General features: G+C 40.4%; 2 protein-coding genes across 9 annotated transcripts in view; both read right to left on the reverse strand.

Moving 5' to 3' along the window:
• Window positions 1-1,348: 1,348 nt before the first annotated feature.
• Window positions 1,349-10,466, reverse strand: SLC46A2 (solute carrier family 46 member 2). The gene is made up of 4 exons (XM_039334427.1): window positions 9,203-10,466; window positions 6,339-6,422; window positions 3,582-3,738; window positions 1,349-2,570 (listed from the first exon to the last, which is right to left on the reverse strand). Exons 1-4 carry the CDS (start codon window positions 10,230-10,232, stop codon window positions 2,444-2,446), a joined length of 1,398 nt encoding a protein of 465 aa, XP_039190361.1. The 5' UTR covers window positions 10,233-10,466; the 3' UTR covers window positions 1,349-2,443.
• A 7,478-nt stretch (window positions 10,467-17,944) lies between these two features.
• The window catches only part of PALM2AKAP2 (PALM2 and AKAP2 fusion), a 260,194-nt gene continuing 252,552 nt past the window's right edge, over window positions 17,945-25,586 (reverse strand). For 6 of the 8 annotated variants that reach the window (XM_039334431.1, XM_039334428.1, XM_039334430.1 and 3 more), the window contains 2 exons: window positions 25,213-25,251; window positions 17,945-21,075 (listed from right to left, as the gene is read on the reverse strand). In XM_039334431.1, the coding sequence (XP_039190365.1) occupies window positions 20,983-21,075; window positions 25,213-25,251 (132 nt within the window). In that variant the 3' untranslated portion in view covers window positions 17,945-20,982. The remainder of the gene's footprint in view (window positions 21,076-25,212; window positions 25,252-25,586) is intronic. The other 2 variants (XM_039334434.1, XM_039334429.1) reach the window with 1 other exon arrangement.

Raw genomic sequence — 25,586 nt, forward strand, 5'->3', positions numbered from 1 at the left:
CTACAGATGCTTCTTCGCGAAGCGCAAAAACCTACCCTATTCTGGCTGGGGAATCTGGTACCCTTCAGGCGTTCTTCTTGGGGTTGTGCCTTTCGTCGGCCCAGGCACACAGCTGCAATGTGCCCTTGTTTACCGCATGCCCGGCAGGTAGCGGAGCGGAACTTGCAGTCGGTTCTCCTGTGGCGTCCCTCCACAGCCGATGCACTTGAGCGGAGCCGAAGAGCTTCCCTTCTGGTTTTCGTCCCTCGCGGGGTGTAGACGGTCGACTTCCTCGTCCGGATCCTCCTCGGAGTTTCGTCGGACGTCTTCCTGGTGCACGGACGCACCCTCTGCACTGTTTCTGATCGGCCGCATGTTTTGGACGGCGCCGCCTGCTGCTTCTTCTGCGGTGACTTCCCTTAAGGCGTCTTGGAAGGATAATTCTTCCTTTGCGAAAAGTCTCTTTTGTAGCTCTCGATGCCTTAACCCGCACACGAATCGGTCCCTCAGTCGTTCCTCGAGGTCCTTGAACTCGCAGGGCTTGGCGGCCTTCCGTAACGCGGCGATGTATTCCTTGGCTGACTCACCGGACCGTTGATCCCTCTGTTCGAAGATGTGGCGCCATGAGATAACGGACACCTTGGGGTTGAAGTGCTCCTTCAGCAGCTTCTTCAGGTCTGCGTAGCTTACAGACTCTACTGGGACAGGTGCTGCAAGGTTTTCTGCGATTTCGAAGGCGTCTTGGCCGCAAACGCAAAGCAGGGTGGCCGCCTTCAAGCTATCTTCCCTCACTTGGTTTGCCTTGAAGTAGTTCTCCATTCTGGATACGTAGGACTCCCACCGCTCTGGATGTGAGACGTCGAATTCCGAAAGCCTTCCGATTTTCGCCATCTTCGGATCTTCAGGAGACGGGTCTATCAGCCAGCCTACCCCCGAATGCGCACCGGATTGGCGGGCAGCTGCCGAGTCGACGCCGTTCCTCTTTCGCCGCTCAGGACTCCTTGGGTAAGCTTACACTTCTTCCTTTCCAGGTAGTGCAAGGCATCCCATCCTCGTCGCCAGTGTTGAGTCCGTGGCGGGAAAACAGACACGAGAAGCAGCTGGAGTTCTCAGTTTCTTTTATTCAGCGTTCAGCTTACAGGAAGATGGCTTCAGCCTCGCCCAAACGCCTCGCAGCCTCTTATATAGGCAACTCCCGGGTAAATGGGTTACTTTTCCCGCGCCAGCACCCGCGCATGCGCACGGCGCTGGCGACAGCCTGTCTGGTCCCGGGCAGCTTTGCACCTGCCCGGGACTGCCTGCAAACGCCCGAGCCATTTGCAAGGCTCGGGACATAACAGTCACGTTACAGCAGCAGCAGTGGCAGTGGCAGGGGGAGTGAAAATGGGAAGCACCTGATCATCGCTGCCTCGCTGCCAATTGCCCCGATGTGCTTTGTCATCTGCCCACCTGCTCACCTGGCTTTCCGGCTGCCCACAGTGAGTTGTCCCCATAGTGAGTTGTCTGTGTGGAGTTGTCTTGCAGCAACTTAGCAGCGGTTAGTTGGTGGAGGCAGGTTGGCAGTGGCGAGCTGGCTGAAGTGAGCTAGCCACAGCGAGTTATCCTAGACCCCTCTCAGCGTGTGCTATGTTTCATCCAACTTATCTTGCCTGGGTAGGTGTGCACAATTCCACACAAAGGACTGGACTGCAGTTGCTCACCATTTTTACTTTTCAGCAAATACTTAGAAGAGGTTCAGAAGCTGCCTTATAGCTAAAGGTGCTTCTAAAGGTTGTCACTTTGTTATGCAGTACGCATGCTTCCCAGTCATTTATTATTATTATTATGTTAAAAATAACTAAATAACATCCAGTGATGTATGGATCTTGGTGTGTGATTAAATAGGTGTTGAGGGTTCTGCCCTATTACATTGTCTGCCCCATACTTTATTTCATTTCTTATTTAGGAAATCTGCTCATTGTTTTTCTATCTTCACTGTCTTGTCTTGAGGACCTGAGCCTTGTGAAGTAACCACTTGGACCACTGAAACACTGGAGTGCAAATCTCATTATAGGCATATATAATCTTCTAACTCAACACCCCAAAACTGGATATTGCACTGAGATTTAAGGAACAAGGATCCTATGAGTTGGGCGGCCACGGGGAAAATCAGACTAAATATGGGGAATAGGTGTTTCTGAGGATTCCTAGGGAAGGATATTTTGCTTTAAAACATGAATAAGGAGACTATTTGCTGGAAAGATTGTGAATGGAAAGGGGGCTGGTGAGCAAACACATCCTGAATGGAGAATAGAGAGAATTCTATGAAATATAGATCCAAAGCAGCATCGCTCAAGAATCTCATGCCTCTTACTCCATACATGCTGTTTCAACAGCCTATTCATACATGAAAGAATACAGGAAATTAGTTCCTAGAACTAAATGTCTCTAATGGCATAATTAGTAACAAGACTAATGCTGTCTTTCACGTAGTCAGTCTGTCTGGTTGCTCCAGCTTGCTCTGTATATCTGCTTCTGAAGTCGACAATTGTTTTCGGTTGGTTAATCTCTCTGTTAAATCAGATTGTGTCCGTTGCTTGTAGGCTACAAAACTGCAAGGGAGAGAAAAGGAAGTAAAATGGAGAAAGTGAATTAATTTCCAGGGGTAAATGACCTCACCTACATTTCTGAAATACCCAACATTTTATTTTTTTGAAGTTGGACAATGGATAATCTTTTTTTTTTTTTTTTTTGACAACTGACCCAAGGCTACCTCAAGTGGTTTTGCTCCTGGAGAAGGAGAAAAAAAAAACCCTGCCTTCTCAAATATACTTTTCCAAAGGTCAACTGGACTTTCTTGGTTTATTGCTTGAAAATGTTTTGCATCTCATCCAAGAAGCTTCTTTAGCTCTCATCTTGGATAAGAAGTGAAACGTTTTCAAGAAAAAAAAACCAAGGTATTCCAGTTGCCTTTTAGAAAAGCACCTTTGAGACAATCATGACCTAGACAATTGAGAATCTCCTTAGATCTTCTTTCTCAAGATAAATCTTATATTACCAGCATTGCAGTAAAATATCTGAGGTTCAAAACCCCACACGTAAAGCATAACCCAAGAGAACCAAATACATAAAAAGGGGCTAGTAACTTTTGTGGACATTCCTAGAGAAGAGTTTGTGCAAAGGATAGTCTGATGTTGCCTCTGGCCAAACTTCAACCCACCTAAATCCATTTGTTGGATTTCAGTAAGAGCATTGGCAGTCTGGAGTCCAGAATGACATAAATATTGCCATCTTCTTGAACATATATGGAAATTTGGGGGGATGGCAATACTAAGGCTTCTTAGCGCTTAGGTAATATATGAATTTTGCCCAGCTCTTCTTCCTCTGCAAGGGTTCTATAATATATAATTTAAAAAATACAGGAGTAGATTATGACCAGTAGGAGGCATGGTTGGGGGTTCATCATAATGAATTACATTGACCCAATGCCAGCCTCCTGCTTCAGGAATTTGAAAAATCTTTGCCTTGGACCGCATTGAACAAAGCTTAGGAATCCATGTACATGCAGATAAGGAAAATCAGCTTTGTCTTTAAAAAGTCCACTTTGCCTTAGTTTACTTTACCTGATAGGGATAAGAGTTAGGCAACCAATGACACATGAGAGAAGGAAGCAGAATCCACTGAACCAGCCCAGGGTTTGTTGGTAAATTTTATTATAGGCTGTTGTTGTCACAACTCCAGTGATCACAAGTGACAGCTGCAGGAGGACAAACACTTTTCCTAGGGAAGAAAAGAAAGCAGATGTAAGATTGAATGAAAAAGAATTTAGGGCATATTTCTACTAGAACCCAGTTCACTTGCAATTTATGTAGCTAATTTGTTAATTTTTTAAAAAATGTAATTACAATGTAGTACTGGCTTGAGAGCACGTTTTAATTTCAGCTTGTGAAAAGTTATTCTAAAGTGCACTTGCTGGATTGCTTCAATTATAGAGAAGTAGAATTCAGCATTTATGGCACAAACACCTTATATAATCATTTCTGAACTTCTTAAACCAGTTTGAACATTTGTCATTCTGTAAACAAGATGTTGTAGCCAGAATGTTATTGTTGCTTACTATTAATAGGACAAGCAACTGCAGATTACTGCTAGAAACTAATTCTATAGCCAATTATAATATTGGCAATAATTATGTTGATTTCAGAAAGCTAATGTTACATAATGGAAGAGCTTGACAAGTGGAACTTCCTTTGAATTGGAATTTGGAACTATAACCGGTTTAAAATTCTGATGTAGGATTAAGGCAGGGGTCTTCAAACTTGGCCCTTTAGTGACATGTGGACTTCAACTCCCAGAATTCTTCAGCCAGTGTGCCTTTTCTGGGAGTTGAAATCCACAAGTCATAAAAGGGTCAAGTTTGAAGACCCCTAGATCAGGGGTTCTCAACCTTGGCAACTTTAAGATTTGTGGACTTCAACTTTGCTGGCTGAGGAATTCTGGGAGTTGAAGTCCACAAGTCTTAAAGTTGCCAAGGTTGAGAACCCCTGCCCTAGATTAAGGAGTGTATAGCTCTATCTCAGACAGCATTCTGGTTTCCTTTATGGCAGTTGGGAAATTATTACTTCCTGACTTTTGAAATGTGATATTAATATACTATAAACAAAACTCTGGAGGACAATTTGGGCTGAGAGTCACTGCTAGCAGGATAGGGAGAGGCTTAGTAATGCTTGTCCATTCCTTGTTGTCCCCATTTCATCCCCCTGTCCCTCAAAGCAGTGCTTTTCCTGATACTCAGATCTATGTTGTGAAGTCAAAAAGGTGAATTAATCCTTTCTTCTAAGTTGGTTCAACCTGACTCCGGGAGGGTAAATAGCTCACAATTAATCAAAGATACCGTGGCTTTATTTGGGAGATGATTTGGGTTTCTGGATTCATAGAAAAATACCAGAGCTTTGAATGACCAACTAACTGTAGCCCAAGCCCAAGTTGGTTATATATTTATACATGACCATGGGTTATTCTTCTGGAAAAAGAAATGCCCTACTAGATAGGGCCATAGGTCATTTCTCCAACTTCCTGTTTCCATCATGTGTAGGCTCATTGCCACTGGGGAGGGGGGAGAGAGGGATGTTGGTTTATAGAAAAGGGATACATTGCAACTGGACAATTGGACAACTGGTCTGAAATGGTATAGGGTCTCCTGCTTGCGCTGTGGGTTGGACTAGAAGACCTCCAAGGTCCCTTCTAGCTCTATTCTGAATCAAATGAGAAGCCTTCAGAAAGTCTAGATTGGTGACAGCCTATGATGACTGTTGGACTCCTAACAGTCTAGCACAAGGGTGTCAAATTCAATTTCATTTAGGGCCCCATCAGCATTGTGATTGCCCTCGAGGGCCGAGTGGGTGTGGCGAGAGTGGGTGCGGCCTACGGGGTGGGCGTGGATGGAGTGGGTGTGGCCTACTGGTGGGCATGGCCAGCTCTACATCGTTCACATCAAGGGTGCCTGTGGGGGCCTGGGCAGGAGTGGGACAGATCTGAGGGTCTCTGGCAGAAGGAGGTGGGACCGGGGCAAGTGCCAAGGCATGGTCCATTTCTTCATTCCTCACAAAGGGTGACACATCCCCAGCATGCACCCAGGGGGCGGGGCCAACATGGCAGGGGCTGGTTCCTCACTGTTTCCAGACGACCTTGTGGAGCTAAGACTGAATGCGTTTCAGCATAGATGGCCACCACAAAATTGTACATTGGCTCCCGGCCAGCCTGGGCCAGGGCCAAGGCAGCAGGGGCCGTTCCCTCACTATTTCCAGGATGGCTTCACGGGCCACATGAAACCACTTCGCAGGCCGCGTCCGGCCCCCGGACCTTGTGTTTGACATGTCTGGTCTAGCTGGATCCAAAATTGGTGCCTATGCTAGATTTTTTTTGTGTGGGGCAGCCACAAACTACACTTTAACTTTTCCCTTCAGTAACCCAAAAGGTTCAATGACATTGTATGAAATATTAAAATGGAAGCTTAAAGTTACGGCGGCTGCTTTTCATAAGTCTCTGTCCAAAAAAGCCCATAGAAAGCCTTTTGCTAAGGGTGCTTTCACATCAGCCCTCCTTGTAAATCAGACAATGTGGAATCACCCAGGGCATTTTCTAAATTACAGAAGGAAAGGTATGTGCCTCCAACTCATGAAAGCTTTCGTCAAAGCCTGAGGCATTGATACTCATAGAATATAGTCTTACAAGTAAGCGTAAGAATTTGGTTCTGACTCATCCCAGTCGGATTACTGCATGCTTCTGTGACATCAACCCAAATGATAGGAATAAACTCAAGTGAGCGTATTCTGAAAGTCAGTGTTTTCCAAAGAAATAAAGACAGAACCGTTTCTTACCGTAGGTTGAAGCTTCAACATGTTTGGATAACAAAGATCTGATGGTTGGCAAGGGAATCAGGGCAAAGAGCATCACACCACGAGCTGTAACAGAGCAGAATACAGAAGGATCAGGTTAAATGCCCAGCCTTTTTAAGGAAGATCAGAGTGTAGTATTTTAAAAAGCACAAATGCGAAGCCTCAGCATCATGTTTCGGCATGGCTGGCAACTAAGGCCGTTTTCCTCAACTTCGTCTTGTTTGCTGGACAAATGATGGGGAGAGTTACATTCTTAAGACAGTGAGAAATCAGTCTGAACATAGGGCACTAAAGCCAACCTCTCTAAAGCAGTGGTTCTCAACCTTTTTAATGCCGCGACCCCCAACTGTCGTAAGTCGAGGACTACTCAACCGGTTGTAAGTCGAGGACTACTCAACTGGTGCAGCACTGTTTGCAGAATGGGACTTTTGGTGGGCTCAGCAGGGCAGAGACAGCCTGGACAATTCCTATTGGCTTTTGAAAGCCAATAGAATTAGACTCTATTCAAGAGAGTCTATTCTATTGGCTTTCAAAAGCCAATAGACTAAAAGGGAGTAGCACAGCTAAGGAAAAGGGGAAAAAAATGGCGGACTGCATTGTTTGGCGACCCCCGTGAAATGGTTGTTCAACCCCAAATGGGGTCCCGACCCACAGGTTGAGAACCACTGTCCTAGAGACTGCAAATAGTCAAGATTTGACCAAAGATACAGAAGACATAGTTATATCTCATGACCAGTCCATAGGCACTTTCTTGCCACCCAAAAAATAATAATAATGAAACTGGTGTGAATTGCTTGCTTTTCTTGAGAGTCAACTACAGATTTATTTTCAGAAATGATAGAAGTGACAGCTAAGGAAAAGGGGGAAAAAATGGCGGACTGCATTGTTTGGCGACCCCCGTGAAATGGTCATTCGACCCCAAATGGGGTCCCGACCCACAGGTTGAGAACCACTGCTCTAAAGTATATTATAATCTCCAGATGTAAGGCAGGTGATAAGTAGCAACAACAGGAATAATAGCAGTGGCTTGGTGGCCTGTTAAATGAGAATATTTTCCGCTAGACAATACTCTATGAAATATCAAAGGCAGTGCCTATGTTCTGGAAAAAGGTCTGAAAACTGCTGTCAGAGAACAGCGCCAGGGATCTGAGTAAGCCAGAGAGAAAGACTTGCCTTCCCCTTCCATCAGGGATTTAAGTGACAGCAGAGATGGACAAGATGTCCATGGTCTGGAGGAGTCAGAGGAAGGAGGGCTGCAATGGGTGGCATAATATTACAAATGGGATGATGCTATACCATTTAATATTGATGGAATTAAGAAGGTCTATTAATGCTGGCTTTTGGAGACACACACATATATAAACCCATACATGTGGGCATATTTTTAAATGTGCATTCAAAACTAGATGAATTGATTTAAAGGTAGTCCTCAGCTTACGACCACAATTGAGCCTAAAATTTCCACTGCTAAGCAAAACTGTTGTTAAGTGGGTTTTGCCCCATTTTACGACCTTCCTTGCCACAGCTGTGAAGTAGATCGCTGTAGTTGTTCAGTTAGTAACAAGGTTCTTAAGGGAATCTGGCTTCCCGGTTGGCTTTGCTTGTCAGAAGATCGCAAAAAGTGATCACATGACCCCAGGGCGCTGCAACCGTCATAAATATGAGTCAGTTGCCACGTGTCCAAATTTTGATCATGTGACCTTAGTGATGCTGCAGTCGGAAATGTGAAAAATGGTCATTGTAATTCTGAATGGTCACTAAACTAATAGTTGTAAGTCGAGGACTACCTGTAGTATATTTTATTCTGTCTTCCAAAGCCCTTCTGATGTGCAATGCCTGGGAATTAAAGCATCTTGTTAATTTTGTCTTTCACCCCTTTGTGAATACTAGGGAATACAGTCTTCAGGAGAGAATTCAGCTTTTTAAGAAATTTAATTTTTACTTGAGAGAACAAGTTTCCACTAGCCTTCATTGTCACAAAACTATGCTTGGGAGTGTGCAGACAATGCGTGGTAAAGCTTCAGAAGCCACAGAAAAGGCCAAGAGCATAGAGAACTGTCAATTATGAAAGATGAGGTTTCAGAGATCTATGACCCTTCCCACTCCTAATGTTTACGAGAAGTTAAATAAATTATACAGCATAGCACATATGCAGTTGCATAATGTATTATAAATATCAGAAGTATGATTTTGATTGCTGCAGAGTTTATATTTCTGCATCTAAAGTGCTTCTATAAAGTTGCTTTAGTTAATGACCTTATAGATCCAGTGGTGGGATTCAGCCGGTTCACACCAGTTCGGCAGAACCGGTAGCTAATTTTTTGTTCCCCAGGCTCAGAATGGACTTCCAGAAGTGGCATCCACACACAGAGCCAGTTGTTCACGTATTTGAATCCCACCACTGTACAGATCCCACGTGGAAGTGCAATGGGAGTCACATTTGTGCAGCCTTTTTAGAGCAGTGGTTTCCCAACTTTTCCAGCTCTGGGGACCAACAGCGGCAGTGGAGGGTGGCAGCAGCAGTGGAGACGGGATGGTTTTGCGCGCTCAATTTAATCCCAAGATTGTGCACATGGAGCTTTGTGTGCTCGCCTGTCACTTGTACTGCCTGGTTTTTAACAGGCCACAGACGGGTAGCAGTCCATGGACTGGGGTTGGGGACCCCTATTATAGAGACTTATTCAAAAGCAAGGTGAATTGGGTTTACTTTCACATAAATTAGAATAAGGCTCCATCTTGAATTTACTAAAGGTCAATATAAAAGAAGAGTAACAAATCTTTCATGAAATTAAAAAAAAATCTGTGGATTGAATTAAAGAGAGGGGCATGGAAAGGATCTGACTCACCAATGTAAAACAGGAATGTCCATCGCACAAAGGCCATAATAAGAATGCCAGCTGAGAAGGACACAATCCCGATCATGATCATGGTGGTGTCTCTTAGAAACTTGGAAAACACAAAGACTCCCAGGAAGCTGGTAATGAAGATCAGGTGGCCAGCAGCATTGGCATAGCCAACATATTCTGGTCCCCAGCTCAGTGGTTTCTTGAGGAAGAAGAGTGGCAGCACATTCACTGCTCCAACTACCGCCAAATCATATAGCATGGCCCCCGCAAAGAGCATGGCAATAATGGACCTGGCAGGTCTCAAATTGGGGGAACACTCACATCTACGGAACTGAAAATTCTCTTCATCGGCCAAACTGCTGTCAGGCTGGATCACATTTGTGGAAGTGGCTAGGTCACAAACTCCAGGCTTGGGGACTTGGAGGACAAATAGACTATAGATGACACACAAGGCATATAAGGCAACACTACAGGAAATCAGCACTATACCATGCTGATAACCGAGATGGAAGGTAACAAAGAGGTGTCCCGAGGCAATGCTTCCCACAAAACCAGCAATGCCATAAATGAGCTCAATGCTGATGAAACGCAGTGATCTTCTGCTCTCTGATGAGCCCTGGGAGGCCAGTGCCATGATGCTGGCCCAGTACGTGGTGAATCCTCCAGTCAAGCCATGCAAGATAGCAGCCCCATACATCACCTCAATTGGCCAAGCCAACAAGATCAAAAGGAGTAGAAGGAAACGGGAGAGTAAGTAGCCAGCTAAAGGTACACCAATGCTGATCTTCCGATTTATCCGGTCACCCAGCCTAGCCAAGCCATAAGCAGATAACAGTGGGGTTAACCCGTCAACAAGATGGTAGATGATGTAAAAATCAGAGATTGCTTTTTGTTGAGCCTCCTCGCTGGAATGCGCTGAAGAAGAGTTGGTCCCGTTGTAGTAGTTCTTCACCACCAGCAGCAGTCCTGTGTCATAGAAAGCACTGGCAAGCTGAGCACCAGCCACAAGAGGTTCAATCCAGATCTTCATTGTGTCAGCATTTGTGGTCCCTGGAGACAGTGGCTTAATTTGTCTGAGGAAAAGGAGAGAAGAAGGCTGGGAGCCAACCCAGTCCTTCTAATCTGAAAATAAAAGCTTGCTTACAACATTAGAGGCAGAAGCTAAGAAGAGATTTCCTCTCTCAGCCTCCTCAAACAGGTTTTTTTCTTCCTTCTTCCCTCCCTCTTTCTGTCAAGCTCCGATTGTCTTAGCAGGCACTGGGAACATGCGGTGTGCCCCAATGAACTGACTCTTCCGTGTGCCTTCAAGAAACCACATGATCTGAGTTGAGAAATTTCTCAACCTGATTTTTAGGAAGCGAAAGAAGTTTGGCCAGTGTGTTTTAGTGACCCAAAATATTACATTACAATGAAGCTTCTGCTGGTGTGCTTGTGTGGGAGTGTATGTCTGTAAATGCTCTTGCTCCCTCCCCCCCCCTACCAGAAGTTCAGCTTTCTATTCAGAGTGTTGGCAAGAGACAATCCTGACCATTTTGAGGTTGCCATCTTTTTCTTGACAATACTTCTCAAACTTATCCTGAGGGAGAAGGGAAGTGTAGTAAGGTGAACTCCATGGTGTTGGTAAGAGTCATGGAAGACATGTGAAGCATCATGTGAATTTGACAGTGTGTGTAGTCCAAAAAGACAGAATATTTATATTATTTATTTATTTAATGTATCTATATCTATCTATCTTATCTGTCTATCTATCTATCCATCTATCATTTATCTCTATCATCATCTATCCTCTCTCTCTCTCTCTCTCTCTCTCTCTCTCTCTCTCTCTCTCTCTCTCTCTCTCTCTCATCTATCTATCATCTATCTATCTATCATCTATCTATAATCTATCTATCATCTCTAACAAACTTGCCCATGGCAATTATATGCCTCTAGGGGGTTTGCAATAAAACTGTAAAGTGATATAAAAGCTATAGGTAAAAACATGTTAAAAACCAGATTAAAACAAAGCTAAAAGGAACAACTGCAAAGTTACAAGACAACAGGAGCATCTTTTTCCCAACCCCAACAAACCACCCAATGTGGCACTTTTAGTGTGAAAGATGGTGTGGAAAAGGGTCGATGGGTAGGATAACTAAGTAAATATTAGTCCTTTTCCATGTCTGAGAAAGAAAATGGGTCGATAAACAAAATGCCTGAGTGATGGGTTAAAAAAAAAGTTCCCTGCCAGCTTTACTACAGAAACTGCTCACAGGTAGATCAGCAAAAGAAGGCTTCTGCCACACCTTGTTACAATGAGCAAGCTTCTTTTTCTCAGTTCATCACCATAATACAGGCAGTCCTCAACTTATGACCACAATGGAGCCCAAAATTTCTGTTGCCAAGCGAAACATTTGTTAAGTGAATTTTGCCCCATTTTATGACCTTTCTTGCCACAGTTAAGTGAATCGCTGCAGTTATTTAGTAACACGGTTGTTAAGTGAATCTGGCTTTCCCACTGACTTTGCTTGTCAGGTCGCAAAAGGGGGGTCACTGCAACTGTTATAAATATGAACCAGTTGGCAAGTGATTTAATTGTGATGATGTTTCCAAGGGGATGCTGCAACGGTTGTAAATGTGAAAACGGTCCTCAGTCACTTTTTTCAGTGCCGTTGTAACTTCGGACGGCCACTAAACGAACTGTTGTAAGTCGAGGACTGCCTGTAAGAATACTCTTTAACAGTGCCGATTTGACCCTTCCCAAACATTCCAAGGTGGCAGATAGATTAGGGGCTATAGAAATCACAAATCGTCAGACTTGTACATACTTGTTTTTGGCTGCAATCTTGCACAATCATTCCCCTCCCTGTACAGAAAAGGCTTTCGGATCTGATGACAACTCTCTTCTCTAAATTGGACACCACCGTTCAGTGGATTAAGTGGGGAACAGCACGACAGTCTCGTTCAGTGTTTTCTTTGGATGAGAGGACTTTTATGTTTTTGTACTTCGAGTTAGAAAAACCGGCATTATGTTTCATCAAAGTTGTTTCCTGGAAAAGATTGTGATTTTTTTCTTTCTTGAGATCAGGAACACTGCAGCTGATAGGCGATTTTTCATCTCTGTTTATAGACCTGATGATTTTTTAGTGTTTCTTTGAAAAGCAGTCTTCAGTTCTGCTTTCTTAAAATAGTTAAAAGCTCTTGCCAAATCAGCAATAGGGAAGGGAAAACCCCACACCAAAATTTCAGTGATACTTTCTTTGCCCATTAACATTTTCCTTTCAAGCAGTTTGAAACAAATATGCTTTCAACCCATATTTGGTTTTCCAGTCAGAGCAAAGGCTGTGGATTACAGAAACTTATTACAACTTACATATGTTGATAGAGAAGTGTTTCCCAAATCACATTTGGGAATGGACTTTACTATACCAGAAAGGTGAGTAAAAGGAATTTGAGTCCCAAAGTAGTGTGTGTTACAAGATAGCTGTTGCGTATTTCAGAATACATTGATTGTTATTAAATACCTGAGTGCTCACAGGGAAATTTTCAGATACTTTGCATCTTTAGAGAAGGATAGACAGATCCCTTTTTTTATAGTTTCCAGTAATCTTGTTTAAATCAAGCAAATGTTTGCCAAGCATACCGTGTAAGGCTATTCACAGTCTAGGCAAAGAATTAATCATCATAGACTCGGGTGGCTTTTTAGAGTTATAAAACAAATCTAAATCAAGTTACAACTGACAGCATTTATTAGAGAATCAAGAACAGAAGCTCAGAAAGGACCAGATACTTCTTAAAATACCGTACTTTCTGGCGTATAAGACCACTTTCGAAAGCGTTGAAATCGGCGCCGAAGTCGGGGATCTTATATGCCGAGTTGTCTTATGCACCAGAAATAACGGTAGTTTCTGACGTATAAGATGACTTTCTAGGCATGCAACTCGGCGCCGAAGTCGGGGGTCATCTTATGTGCCGGAAAATACGGTAAGTTGCTTAATTAAATATTTATGGGAGTGAAAGTGCTTTTTGCCTACACTGTAACTTATCGCTTGAACCAAAATGCCCCAGAATCAGATTGCTTCCTCCTGTTTATCCCATGTCCTTCCTCCACACCTGTGACGTGTCAGTCAGGCTACCAGGCATGGAAAAAAGTGCAGGGTAGAATAGGAAGAGCAATCAATCATGAGCAGGCTGCTCCTTGGCCACAGTTGTAAAGGAATGGCAGTGCTGATAGTAAGTAATTGCCGCAGGCAGAAGTAGTCCATGGTGGAGGCAAAATGGGATCACCACAACAACAGGGTTAAGAGTACAGCCACACAAAGCCTCTGCTTGGCAGAAAGCAGGAGAAAACCTGTAATGCATACCATGGTGACCGAACCAGCAGCACAACTGGAAAAACCTGCCTTTGTTTCCTAGCTTAAGTTGACATTCTGTGCAGCTTTTTTCAATATTTTAAAAAAGCAGATCTGACACCCTTTCAAGACAGCTATACTCATGTATTTAAGGAACCTATCTAAGGTCTAACCAGGGCTTTAGAAAGCACTAGTCAGGTATTCCATAGGGGGTGAGTAACATTTGGAGAAACTTGCCCCAGTCAAAATGGCTCTGGAGAACAATCCGCCAGAAGACCACAGCTATTGCACAGGTCCCATCATAATTCTGTCATCAACCCCATTGGCAATGAATGTGCTAGATTGTGCTGTTGGCCAAAATTGGATCAAGAGACAGGAAAACACTATTTTTATAGGGAACAGCTAAAGTTACTGTAAGCTGCCTCATCTGTGGGTTGGAGATGAAATGAGGGCAATGTCATCGTGTGTCAGGGCAATTTTCTGTTATGGTTTAAGGCAGAGGTAAAGAACCTTGGCTTTTTTATGACTTGTGGACCTCAATTCCCAGAATTCCTGGGTCAGCATGGCTGGTTCAGGAATTCTGGGTATTGAAGTCCACAAGTCATAAAAGAGCCAAGGTTCCCTAGCCCTGGTTTAAGGGAAAAGGAGGATGACCCTATATCAATAAAACCCTCCTTTTTTACAACCCTGTAATACCTTAATTCAGGGTATCAAATGGAGAGGAATAATTGCTGGATCCATAAAAAAAAATACCTTTTGCAAAAAATCTCACCAAGAAAACACGAATTATGGATAACAATGCACATATCAGTGTATTATGTTGTTAATTGATCTATATATCTCATTGTGTAATATGTCTTTGTGAAGGGAAGACATCCTTTGAATAGTTTCAAATTAATTTTTTTAAATACCATTGAATATCTTTACGTTTCTGTATGTTGTATTTCTGACAGTTTTGATAGTCTTCCTTCCCCAGTCAGGAGCAAGAGCTTATTCAGAAATCACACAGAAATCTAATAAATCCAAATGGAATTCATGATCACTCTTATTTTGGTGTATTTAAGGGGATGAGGCGCCTCTCAGTTTGCCCATCTACCACTTCAAGAGTTTGCATTGCTTTCCAGTTAGTTTTCAAATATAATAATAATATAATATAGTATAATATAGTATAATATAGTATAATATAGTATAATAAAGTATAATATAATATAATATAATATAATATAATATAATATAATATAATATAATATAATATAATATAATTTTCAATGGTGAAAAAAGTAAGGTTCTACATTTAGGCAAGAAAAACCAAATGCACAGGTATAGTATAGGGGGTACCTTGCTCAATAGTAGCAACTGTGAGAGGGATCTTGGAGTCCTAGTGGACAATCACCTAAATATGAGCCAACAGTGTGTTGCAGCTGCCAAAAAAGCCAACACAGTGCTGGGCTGCGTTAACAGAGGGATAGAATCAAGATCACGTGAAGTATTAATACCACTTTACAATGCCTTGGTAAGGCCGCACTTGGAATACTGCATCCAGTTTTGGTCACCACGATGTAAAAAAGATGCTGAGACTCTAGAAAGAGTACAGAGAAGAGCAACAAAGATGATTAGGGAACTGGAGGCTAAAACATATAAGGAACGGTTGCTGGAATTGGGTATGTCTAGTTTAACGAAGAGAAGGATGAGGAGGGACATGATAGCAGTGTTCCAATATCTCAGGGGCTGCCACAAAGAAGAGGGAGTCAAGCTATTCTCCAAGGAGCCTGAAGGCAAGACGAGAAGCAATGGATGGAAACTGATCAAGGAGAGAAGCAACTTAGAACTAAGAAGAAACTTCCTGACAGTTAGAACAATTAACCAATGGAACAACCTGCCTCCAGAAGAAGTGAATGTTCCAACACTGGAAGTTTTTAAGAAGAGACTGGACAGCCATTTGTCTGAAATGGTGTAGGGTTCCTGCCTGAACAGGGGGTTGGACTCGGTGACCTCCAAGGTCCCTTTCAACTTTATTATTATTATTATTATGAAGCCTGTCATGGCTCAGATATGGGGATCTGCAGAGCTGTCTTTTTCCAGGACTATCTGGCCACTCAGTAAGATGTAGTAGGGAAGGTTTGGTCTGTATTATTTCGTTCAGGAACTGCTCCATACAGGGATCATGCAGGCAAGTCACTGTCCCCCTAATAGGGAACAGCATTCCCCCAATAGCTGAATGCCCCCCCCCCCTGGTTTTGTAGGAAATCTGTCAGTCTATGGAATGGGATGGTCTGCTCCATCAACCAAGAGCTTTGTTTTGTTTGATGCTAGTTGAATGGATTAGAATCTCTACATTGGTGTGCCTTGTTATTTTTCATGAACGGAAGTTACTGTTTTATTGTATAGTTTATTGCTTTTAATCTAATTTACAGTGGTTGGCACGCATACTACCCAGAACTTTGTTTTGAGTGGTTTATAAACCCAGTTATTTATTTAAAACATTTATACAGCCACCCATTTTATGACAAACTCTGGATTGCTCCCAATCAGTTAAATAAACAAAGAAAAAAATATTACTAAGACTCAAAGGAATCTGCCCACATTATTTCATTTCTAATTTAAAAAAGGCAAGAACAATGACACAGCTTGAACAAGCCTTGTTCTGTGGGATGAGTAACTTATTTTGTATCCTTATCTCGATGTCCAGAACAAAGTTAAACCTAGAGGGCAATGATTCTTTCCAGAAGAGATAAATGACCAAGTCCAGGTCAGAACATGGACTCAGACAGAAACTGTTTAGACAGGATCTTTCATTAGCATGTATGCTGACTCACATGAAAATACTTCTAAAAGAAATCCAAATACATCCAAAACAGAAACACTGAATGTTCTTAAAGGCTACATGACAGTAATAGAATATTGTTATTTGTTTTCACCAAGCTTCTGTGAACAGGAGCAAAGGATTATCCTCCAGGAGAATTATTCTATTTTTTCTACTTCTGCTTTTGTAATTTCATTTCCTAATAACTATTGGAATAAATGCTGTCCTTACAGGCGCATTATGTTTACATGCCTCATTTATTCAAAAAGCATTTAGAAACAGCAGATTAAAGCTTTGGACATAGGCATTCAGAACCCAACAATATTTTAGAGGCTATACTTACATCAAAGAAGCAGGAGGCTTATTTCCTCATTCCAGACTCCCAAGTCAAAGAATAAAGTTCACTGAATTGAATTGCTAATTAGCAGTGCTTAAATTACACATTGCATTGGTCAAGCACCCCCCAAAATAACATATGGTTTGCAAGGTCCTTATAAATTAAGCTTGCAGAACAGATCTGCCAGACTCAGGCCAGCTAGCTATGTTTTGGGATTGTTCCGCTTTTTAGCAAGTGGACTATTATCTTGCAACAATAAATTCCAACTTAACAGAGTGTGTATTGGTATATAATATTTGACTTTTACCCAAAACACAATGAGTGGAAGAATTGAAGAATTGTTTGTATTTCTTGTTAACTCTTCATGCTTAATTCTTCATGAAAAAGTTTCTTTTTCCTCCAACTGAAACTGGGCACAAAACTAAAAATTCTTGAAAATATACCAGATCTGAAGAGATAAAATGGCTATAAGGGCTGATTTCGTTTGGCTCATGATTAACTGACCGTGGTAAACAATTCCACCAAGAATTCATCTCAGTTACTATATTTTCTGCATGTTAAGAAACTGGTTTAATTTTTTACTTGTATGTTTGCATTATGAGTTTAAAGTTATTAATAAACAGACATAGAGTAGAACAATGAATTAGTTACCATCTATGAGAAATTATGCATTTTCAACAGAGTGGCTACTTTTGCAGTAACAAAGGGAAATGTGTGTTGTTGCAATTAGCATTTTTTAAAAATTTAAGTTTTTTAAGAGTTTGAGGAAACAACTTCAAATTTGAAACAAACAAAAATATTCTAGACCCAATAACAAATAATGCATAAATATTTTAATCCAGTTCATCAATATACTGTTGCAAAATGTTGTCTCTGTATCGAAAAAACAAAGCCAAGTGCAATGAAGTTCTTTGTTGTTTTATACAATGTATTTCTATATGTAGTAGCATGAATTAGGGCATATTTATAAATGTATTTAGTCTTCACTTTAAGCAATGGTGGCAGACCAAGGCAATAAGGAAGATATGTCTCAGCTGTTTCAATGTGAAAGGATTGTGGTATGTTTTCTTGAAAATGGCATAGAAGATTCCCTAACCTTTGAAAAAGGACATGCCCACTCACAGCAGTTCAGAATAGCACTAAAATCTAAAGGAAACAGTACTGTAAGCCTCTTTCCCCCCCCCCCTCTTACCAAGTCTCTCCCTCCTTCCAATGCCAGATGCTGAATTCACTGTGGCTGTTGCAAAAGGAAAAAGAAACTGAGACAACTGAAAGACACTTGTGAAGTCATTTTTATTTATATATGTAGAAAATGGGTGTTTCCTGAACAACTCTTTTGTCCTTCATGCTAAGTTGACAACAAGCTAAAAAAAAAAAAAAGGAGGGGGGAGAACAAATTATTCAGTTCCAAGCAAATAATTGTCTTTGGTTTTATTCTTTTTCCACTATAAAACCACACTTTTGCAAAAGAGTTGTAACGAAGTAGAGATGGTTATGTTTATTCTCCTCATTCATTTTTGATCTTAGCACACTATATTGCATGTTAGGACAAATTCTTCATAAACCTGAGAATGTGCCCCTCATTTTAAAGAGTATATATTTCAGGAGTTAAACCACATACACATGTATACAAATCAGCTTGATTGTATAGGCAATTTGTACTCAAGGCTCAAAAATAAAATACTGAAGATATTAAGTACTGGCTTTTGCTGGCCAGTACTTGAGTTGGACAGCTTTCTACTCTTTCGTTTTCCTGGATACTGTGCCTACAGTTTTTCTCTACATACCTATTTCAACTCATGCCTTCAATTCTTCTTTCCTATGCTTCATCATAGACTCTGAACTTGCTTAGCAAATAAGCCGGATAAATTAAGTACATTTAAATCCCAAGTGCTTCTATGGAAATCAATGTGAATGCCAGAATCTAACCAGACTGAGTCCCAAACTTTTAGAAATTTTTAAACAGAATCAAATGGGAATTATTTAAGTAAAACATATTCCAACTAAAGAATTGATATTTGGGATTACAAAATCTGCTTGCACTAGATCTGTTATATCTGCCCATGTATTTATAGTAAATTGAATAAATGCTAACTTGGTTTGTAAGCCAGCAATGGAAGATATGCATGCAGATAAAAACCTCTCCTTTTGCAGCTGTGGCAGATGAAAACAATTATTACATACATGCAAGTCCAAATGTTATTGCTGGCCAAAGAAGATCAAAACACATGGCAGAAACATTTGGATTAGAAGTTCTGAAGATTGTGGTACATATAAGCAGGATCACTTGATCTCTCAACCTTTCTACATTTTTTTTTGTGTCCATGACAACAAGATTCTCTCCAAGGCTATGTGATTACCCTAATGTATATGTACTTTTAATAGTTGGGGGGGGGGATGTAAATACGTTCCTTGTCTTCTAAATTCAAATACCAGAAATATACAAAAATTCTGCCCACAATATGAAACATTTGGAAAGGGAAATGTATACATGACTTCTTGTTGGTTTTTCCTGTAAAATTAGGCAATGGTAATTTTATTTTTAAGATTCATATAACGTTCTTTCCATTGCTTAAAATATTATCTACTCTAGATTAGAAATTATGGATTTCCAATACTCCACTGCATTCCTTGAACAAAGAATATTCTGGCAGTTCTTAATACTCTGGCAAGAATAAATACCATTTTTCTTTTCTAAATATCAGATTATAAAACTATTCAATACATTTTGAAATAGTAACTCATGCAAATACTATATTGGGTCAGCTTTGTTATTACAAATACTGCAGTGGCTTAGTGCCATATTAGATCCCTTTTCATAAAAAAAAATGTTTATACCCCTAGAGCTGACAAATAGTTTTGGAGAAAATAATCTGTACAACCAAATCTCTACGATCCTGTTTTTCCAATTTACACATACAGAAATTGCACGCACACATCTCCTATTCCTTTGTTGTGAGTTTGCAATCTACAGTTGAACCAAAGATGCCTTATTTTTTAGTTTTGAAAACACAATTGAAACAGCAAAAATAATCCTTTGGCCCCAATCCTTGTCTCTGACTCCTCTCTCTGCTACCTTCTACAACTTTCATTTTCTGGAAATGCAAAACATTCTTTCTCGTGCTTTAATAATACTAAGATAAGACATTTATATAGTATAAATATAGTTAAAGATATAACTATTTTTCTTTCATATTCTTCTATTTATCAATCTGCTGAATATCAATTATTGCTTTGGTAAAAAATACTCAACATTTTCAAATCTCCAATTACCTTCCTAACTCAGTGTGATTGTTCCTTATTGATTTTATTATATATTCCCTCTTTCGGTTTCTAATACTTGTTGCCTATTAAGCACAAATGATAATACAAATACACATTGAGGCCAACCTCATAACTGCAAGCATACAAGCCACTAGAATTAAGAATTCTGGTTTGGCATTTCTTTCTATCTCTTTTAACCTATCTATAGAATGTGCAGCAATATTAATGGAATTGTATGAAGCATACTGATTATGGAAAAACAATAACAACCAAGATGGCAAGTTTGCAACAATACCCAAGATCACATACAAGAAAAACATAAACCATCTGCCATCTCTCCATACTTTCCAAAGTATTAGTAAAAACAATACATTGCATTTATGGCTAAATATATGGATTGTACATTCACATTTGCAAATTAACAGCCTCTTTAAAAAGAAACAGTTATGTAGACTCCAAGAACCTCTCCAGATTCTTTAAAAATAGCAAAAAAACAAAACAAAAACCCTCGCTATGTTATACCTAGGATATAACAGAATAATAAGCCCCTTAGAAATGCCACTTATGTGTTGTAAAACGCAAGATCAAAGAAAATTGAAACTGTTCATATCCAGAAGTGCCATCTTGTGGTCAAAAGGTATATAATCCAGATTCTTCCTATTCCAAACACACATGAAGCAGGCTTTGTGAAGGATCATATTTTATTCTACTCACTTGGAAATATATTCACTTGGATGATCACTGCTGCAGTTGCTTATAACTAGCGATGGTGACAGCTCCACGACTATTATCTGCTTCTTCAGTTTCTTCAGAGAGGACAGCAGGTGTATGTCTTATTACAATTCTTCGGTGTGTTTGTGCATGTATGCATGTAATATATATGAACTGATCCTGCTCTAATATGCATTGCAGAGACTTGTATGTTTGTAATAAATACCACATTAAAATGCTTTAGCTTTTTTAAAAAATTAAAACTCCCCCCCCCTCTTATTTGGTTTCCTGGTCTCTGCAATAAAAAAAAAAGTTCTGAGGTTTTGCCAAAAAAAGTCTATTCATTTTCTTCCCGGTTAGCATATATACCAGCTTCCCACCGCAGTGCTAGCGCACTCTTCCGACGATTAACTCTAGTAGCCTCAAGGACCTGGGGAGGGAAAGGAAGAAAACATCATTTATTTTGTTGTCTTTGTCCCGTTATAGACAAACTACAAAGACAGCCAATGAAAATTGATATGCAACTCAAATGTTTCCAATGGCATACCTCACCAGCTTTCGTGTTTTTTCACTCACTGAGAAAAAAATATATATATCAGCATAGCTGCAGCCAAAATCAAATCAAATGCTTAACTGAAAAGTGATTGCAAAACATCCAGCTGTGATGCTTAAGTTTAAGCACATCAAGGAAAACACCACCACATGCAGAGAAAACACAAAGATAGCTGGTGAAGCATAAGAAAGACATGTGGCACTACAGGTGCTATGGCCTTTTCAATAGAAAACTACACCCAAACATCTAATCAGTGATAAGGACTTTTTCCTTTATTTTCTTCTCTCTGAGCTATTCATCCCAAGTCTCCTGTGCTTATGTAAATCATTTTGCAAAAAATTGCAATAATCACATTCAATAGCTGCAAAGAAAAACTGAGTTAACTATGTGCACTTTAGATGAGAGATGGAAATTTCCTAGTGCTGTTAATCCCCATCTTTCTGCTATATATCTAAAGCAGAATTGTAGCTGAAATATTACACAAGTGTCTTGGGTTGTTAGTATATACTTTTGTCAGGTATATCTTATAACACTCAGAATTTCCATTTCCATGGGACTGACATAGATAGGATCAAGTGTGACCACGTCAGGAAGGCTGCTATTTAAAGAAAAATTCCAAGAGAGGTTTAAACAGAATTGATTATTGAAAAAAAATTCCAAAGAACTTGTTAAATTAATCATAGGAACTAGTCAGATCCTCCAAAATGTTTATGTGGGTTTAAGATACAATTGAAAAGTTATGATAGGTTGGTGGTACAAAATGACTTGCATCTCCCAAGGACTGATAAAATATGCTTCACCAAAGTAAGGCAAGCTTGTTCAGATTTAAACTAAATCTTATGTAGAAATCAGTCAAAAAACATTTCAGACAGGTTAAATATATTCATAGCTACCTGAAAATCCAAGGAACTAACTTAATCACATTGTTGAGTGCACTTGTGTGTGTGTGTGTGGGGGGGTTAAAATAAGTAGAAAAATAACAACATTGCTGCTAATATTTCACACTGAATTCCCAATTAAAGAGGAGAAGTAGTAGAAGTATTGTACAAATGTATGATAGAAGTGAGTGAGTGAAGCAGAATATTTTGATCATGAATTCCTGGTGAGGAAATTCACTTCCAGGTATATGCTCCCAATCCTGTCAGTTCAAAAAGTACTGTAACTATGGGGTCCTTGGGACTCTCTGAGCTTGGTGATTTTCTTGCAGATGGCACTGATGAAGCTACCTAGTTTGGTAATGAAAAGTCTACAAGAAAACCACCAAACTCAGAGAACCCCAAGGATCCCACAGTTCAACCCCGAGCTACAAATATTCTCTTCGATCAGCACTGTGACTGCACTGCATTTTTTCTAGATTTTTTTTCTTCAAGAAAAACAAAGCAGGAGGAAAAGAGTGACAAAACTCTTAAAATTTAGGCAAGATGGTTCTGCAGTAACATTTTTTTTTTCTGGGAAGGCCTCTAGAGTTATGGAATGATAAAGTGAGTGAACTGGTTACATGAATTCATGGAGACGTTTTGTCCAGTTCCTCAACCCTGTTCCTTATACAATGTGAGGATTACAACTTTGTAATATTGCTGGTATGACAGCAAATCTTGGAACAAACTAAAGCAATATCAGCATTGCTAAGCACTTTTACATAGACACACATCTGATTGGTCTACACACAACCTCTTTTGCCCTTCTTTAAATTTATTGGGGCGTTTCTTACTCTTTTATCTTTGATACTCTCTTTACACACAATCAAACAGAGAAACAGTGGGATGAGGATGTCAGCTTATGAGCTCCCAAGTAAAAATATACATAAATGAAAGAGTGCAGTCATTATTTCCTAGTCCAACCCAGGAAATCTAGGTTGTTGTGATGAGGGAGAGTACACTAAATATGCTATTTTATGCTCTCAGGGCAAAGTTGACCTGTAAGCCTAGTTTATTATCCTGAGATAAAATGGGTTGCTCTTTGGGGGAGGTGTGTGTGATGGATTTCCAATCCCCCCCCAATAAAATGTCTTTTATAATAGTTATATAGCAAAGTTTAATGAGATTTCAGGCTGTACTTCTGGCTGTACTTCTGTGCCCCATTTGCAGGCAGTAAACCCAACCTATGGGATTTTTTTTGGAGTAGACATGTACAGTATAAACTACCTTATACAGGTGTTCAGTTAGTATGGCAGAACCACTGTTTCCTATGCTCTAACCTATCATGTCTCCAATCTTCTCTGAACCAGGAGCTTTTGCTAAACCTTGAAGCAAAAGAGCACATAGAACTGTGATCAAGAACATTGTTGGCAAAACCCTTTGTTGCAATCAAGCTCTCATAGAAAATCAGTATCCATCTGTATGATCTATCCATCTTCTTAGAGATGCCATCCCATATCACAGAGACAATGAATCAACACGTATATTGATAATGATCCTACCTGCTGTTCAAGACCTCTATATTTACTCCGATCCACACACTCAAAATTATGTCCTCTTTCACAAAGTGCAATGCTTGCTGGCTCCCTTGGTGTTGTTTGTTTTTTTTTAAAAAATCATGAAATATTGTCTATAATTTTCTAAACTTGGGCTTCCTTCTAATTTTCCTCTATCCTCTAAGCCAGTGGTTCTCAACCTTTTTATATGGTGACCCCCGGTCACACGGACGTGCCGCGCATGCGCGGCGCCACCCCCATGCGCGGTGCGCATGCGTGGCACCGCCCCCTGAGGGGGAAAAATGGCGGATCGTGTTGTTTGGCGTCCCCCGTAAAATGGTCATTTGACCCCAAATGGGGTCGCGACCCATAGGTTGAGAACCGCTGCTCTAAGCCACAAAGTCACATACAGGTATTTATTTGGCAAAAAAGCACGCAAGATCCTGGGACGCTGAGGACTCTTAATATGAAAACATAAGATTTTTGTTGAAATCAGTTGCCAGGGAAGAAAGAAAATGCTATAGTGTGCCTAATTAAGGTAATGAATCAATAATGTGAAATTTCAGTTGTAGAATAAAATTGGCTTTCAAATGTATTGGGATTGAAATCCCTGAATCCCCATTAGCCACACTAGTTGGAGATTCAGGAAATTGCTGTTCTAACATACCCAGAATGATAAATTAGGGAGGTGCCCTTTGTTAGCATGATACCTACCGCAGGACTGAAGCCAGGTTTCAGCGCCGTTGCCAAAAAGCATAACTCTTTGATAACATTGTTGGGAATTATGGGCTGATCACAGGGAAGACATCCATGTTACAAAACCAGTCTGGAACTACGGGTGTAGTTTAAATACCTGGTTCAAGTCTGGAAATATATATAGAATCCTTTCTTTTTGTGCTCCCTTAAGAAGGAACCCTAAAATGGCAGCTAAACAGGATTTCCCATGAAAGATTTGGGAAAGGACTGATTTTGATTCTTTCAAATTCCATTGTATGGTTGGAATATAGGTTCAAGAGATTTAATCTTGCTTATTTGGTCAGCATACAGATCACAGCAATTATGAATTTAGGTAATTTGCAAAGTATAGATAATAAACTTAAAACAACACCAAAGACAAAGACAAAGCAACCAGATAACAATACAATGGCTGTAAGATGTCAGAGAAACCACAAAAAACCTGTTAGATTTTAGGGGAATGCTGTTCCTGGATAGCAATGGAAAAGGCCCATCTCTGAAGTCCCAACAGATGGCACCATTTTACAGGCTGGGCCTGAAGAGTGCCAGCCCTGCCCAAACTTACCAGGTGGGCAGAAACAACTGGAGAAAGAAAATCATGTGGCTATCCAAGGTGTAAGTCTATGGACTTAAGGGGAACTCCCAAAAGCAGCGTGAGGTGTCATCCAACTGATAGTCTAGGTGTGGGGGAATCATGGGGGAAAATGATGGCTCCTAATTTCAAATATTGCTCCAACAAATAGCAGCGAGAAGCAAACTATAGCAGCATGCAAAAACTGAGAAACTCTCAAAAGTCTCATGCAAAAGAAGAAGAAAAAAAAAAAAAATAAGCAAAGTGCTTAAAAGGGCAAACATTTGAAAAGTACCTCAGAAGTAACCTTGTTAGACAGTAATTTATAGTTGTACTAGCAGAAAGAGAAAAGACTCTCATTAGTGCACAAAAAGAACAGAGAAAGAATGATGCTTATAATGAACTGAAAATGGGTATCTGTCTCTAAATTTCTCATTAAGGCAGTTTTATCTGTTAAAATTCCCTGCTAAGCAAAATAGGCAATTTAAGAACACCAGCGTAAGCTGCATGTTACTTGCAACTGTATCTACTTACCTATATAATTCTTCTATTACAAACTAAGGATTTCCCAAATCTTACGACCTAAAGACTTTACTTTCTCTTAGATAACCAAAATCCTTCCCTTTAAGAAATGGAGATCTTTGAAATGGACAGTACTTTGCCAATAAA

The sequence above is a fragment of the Crotalus tigris genome, unplaced genomic scaffold (genome assembly GCF_016545835.1).
Source record: "Crotalus tigris isolate CLP2741 ecotype Arizona unplaced genomic scaffold, ASM1654583v1 scf7180000017630.2799268, whole genome shotgun sequence".
NCBI classification, from domain to species: Eukaryota; Metazoa; Chordata; class Lepidosauria; order Squamata; family Viperidae; genus Crotalus; species Crotalus tigris.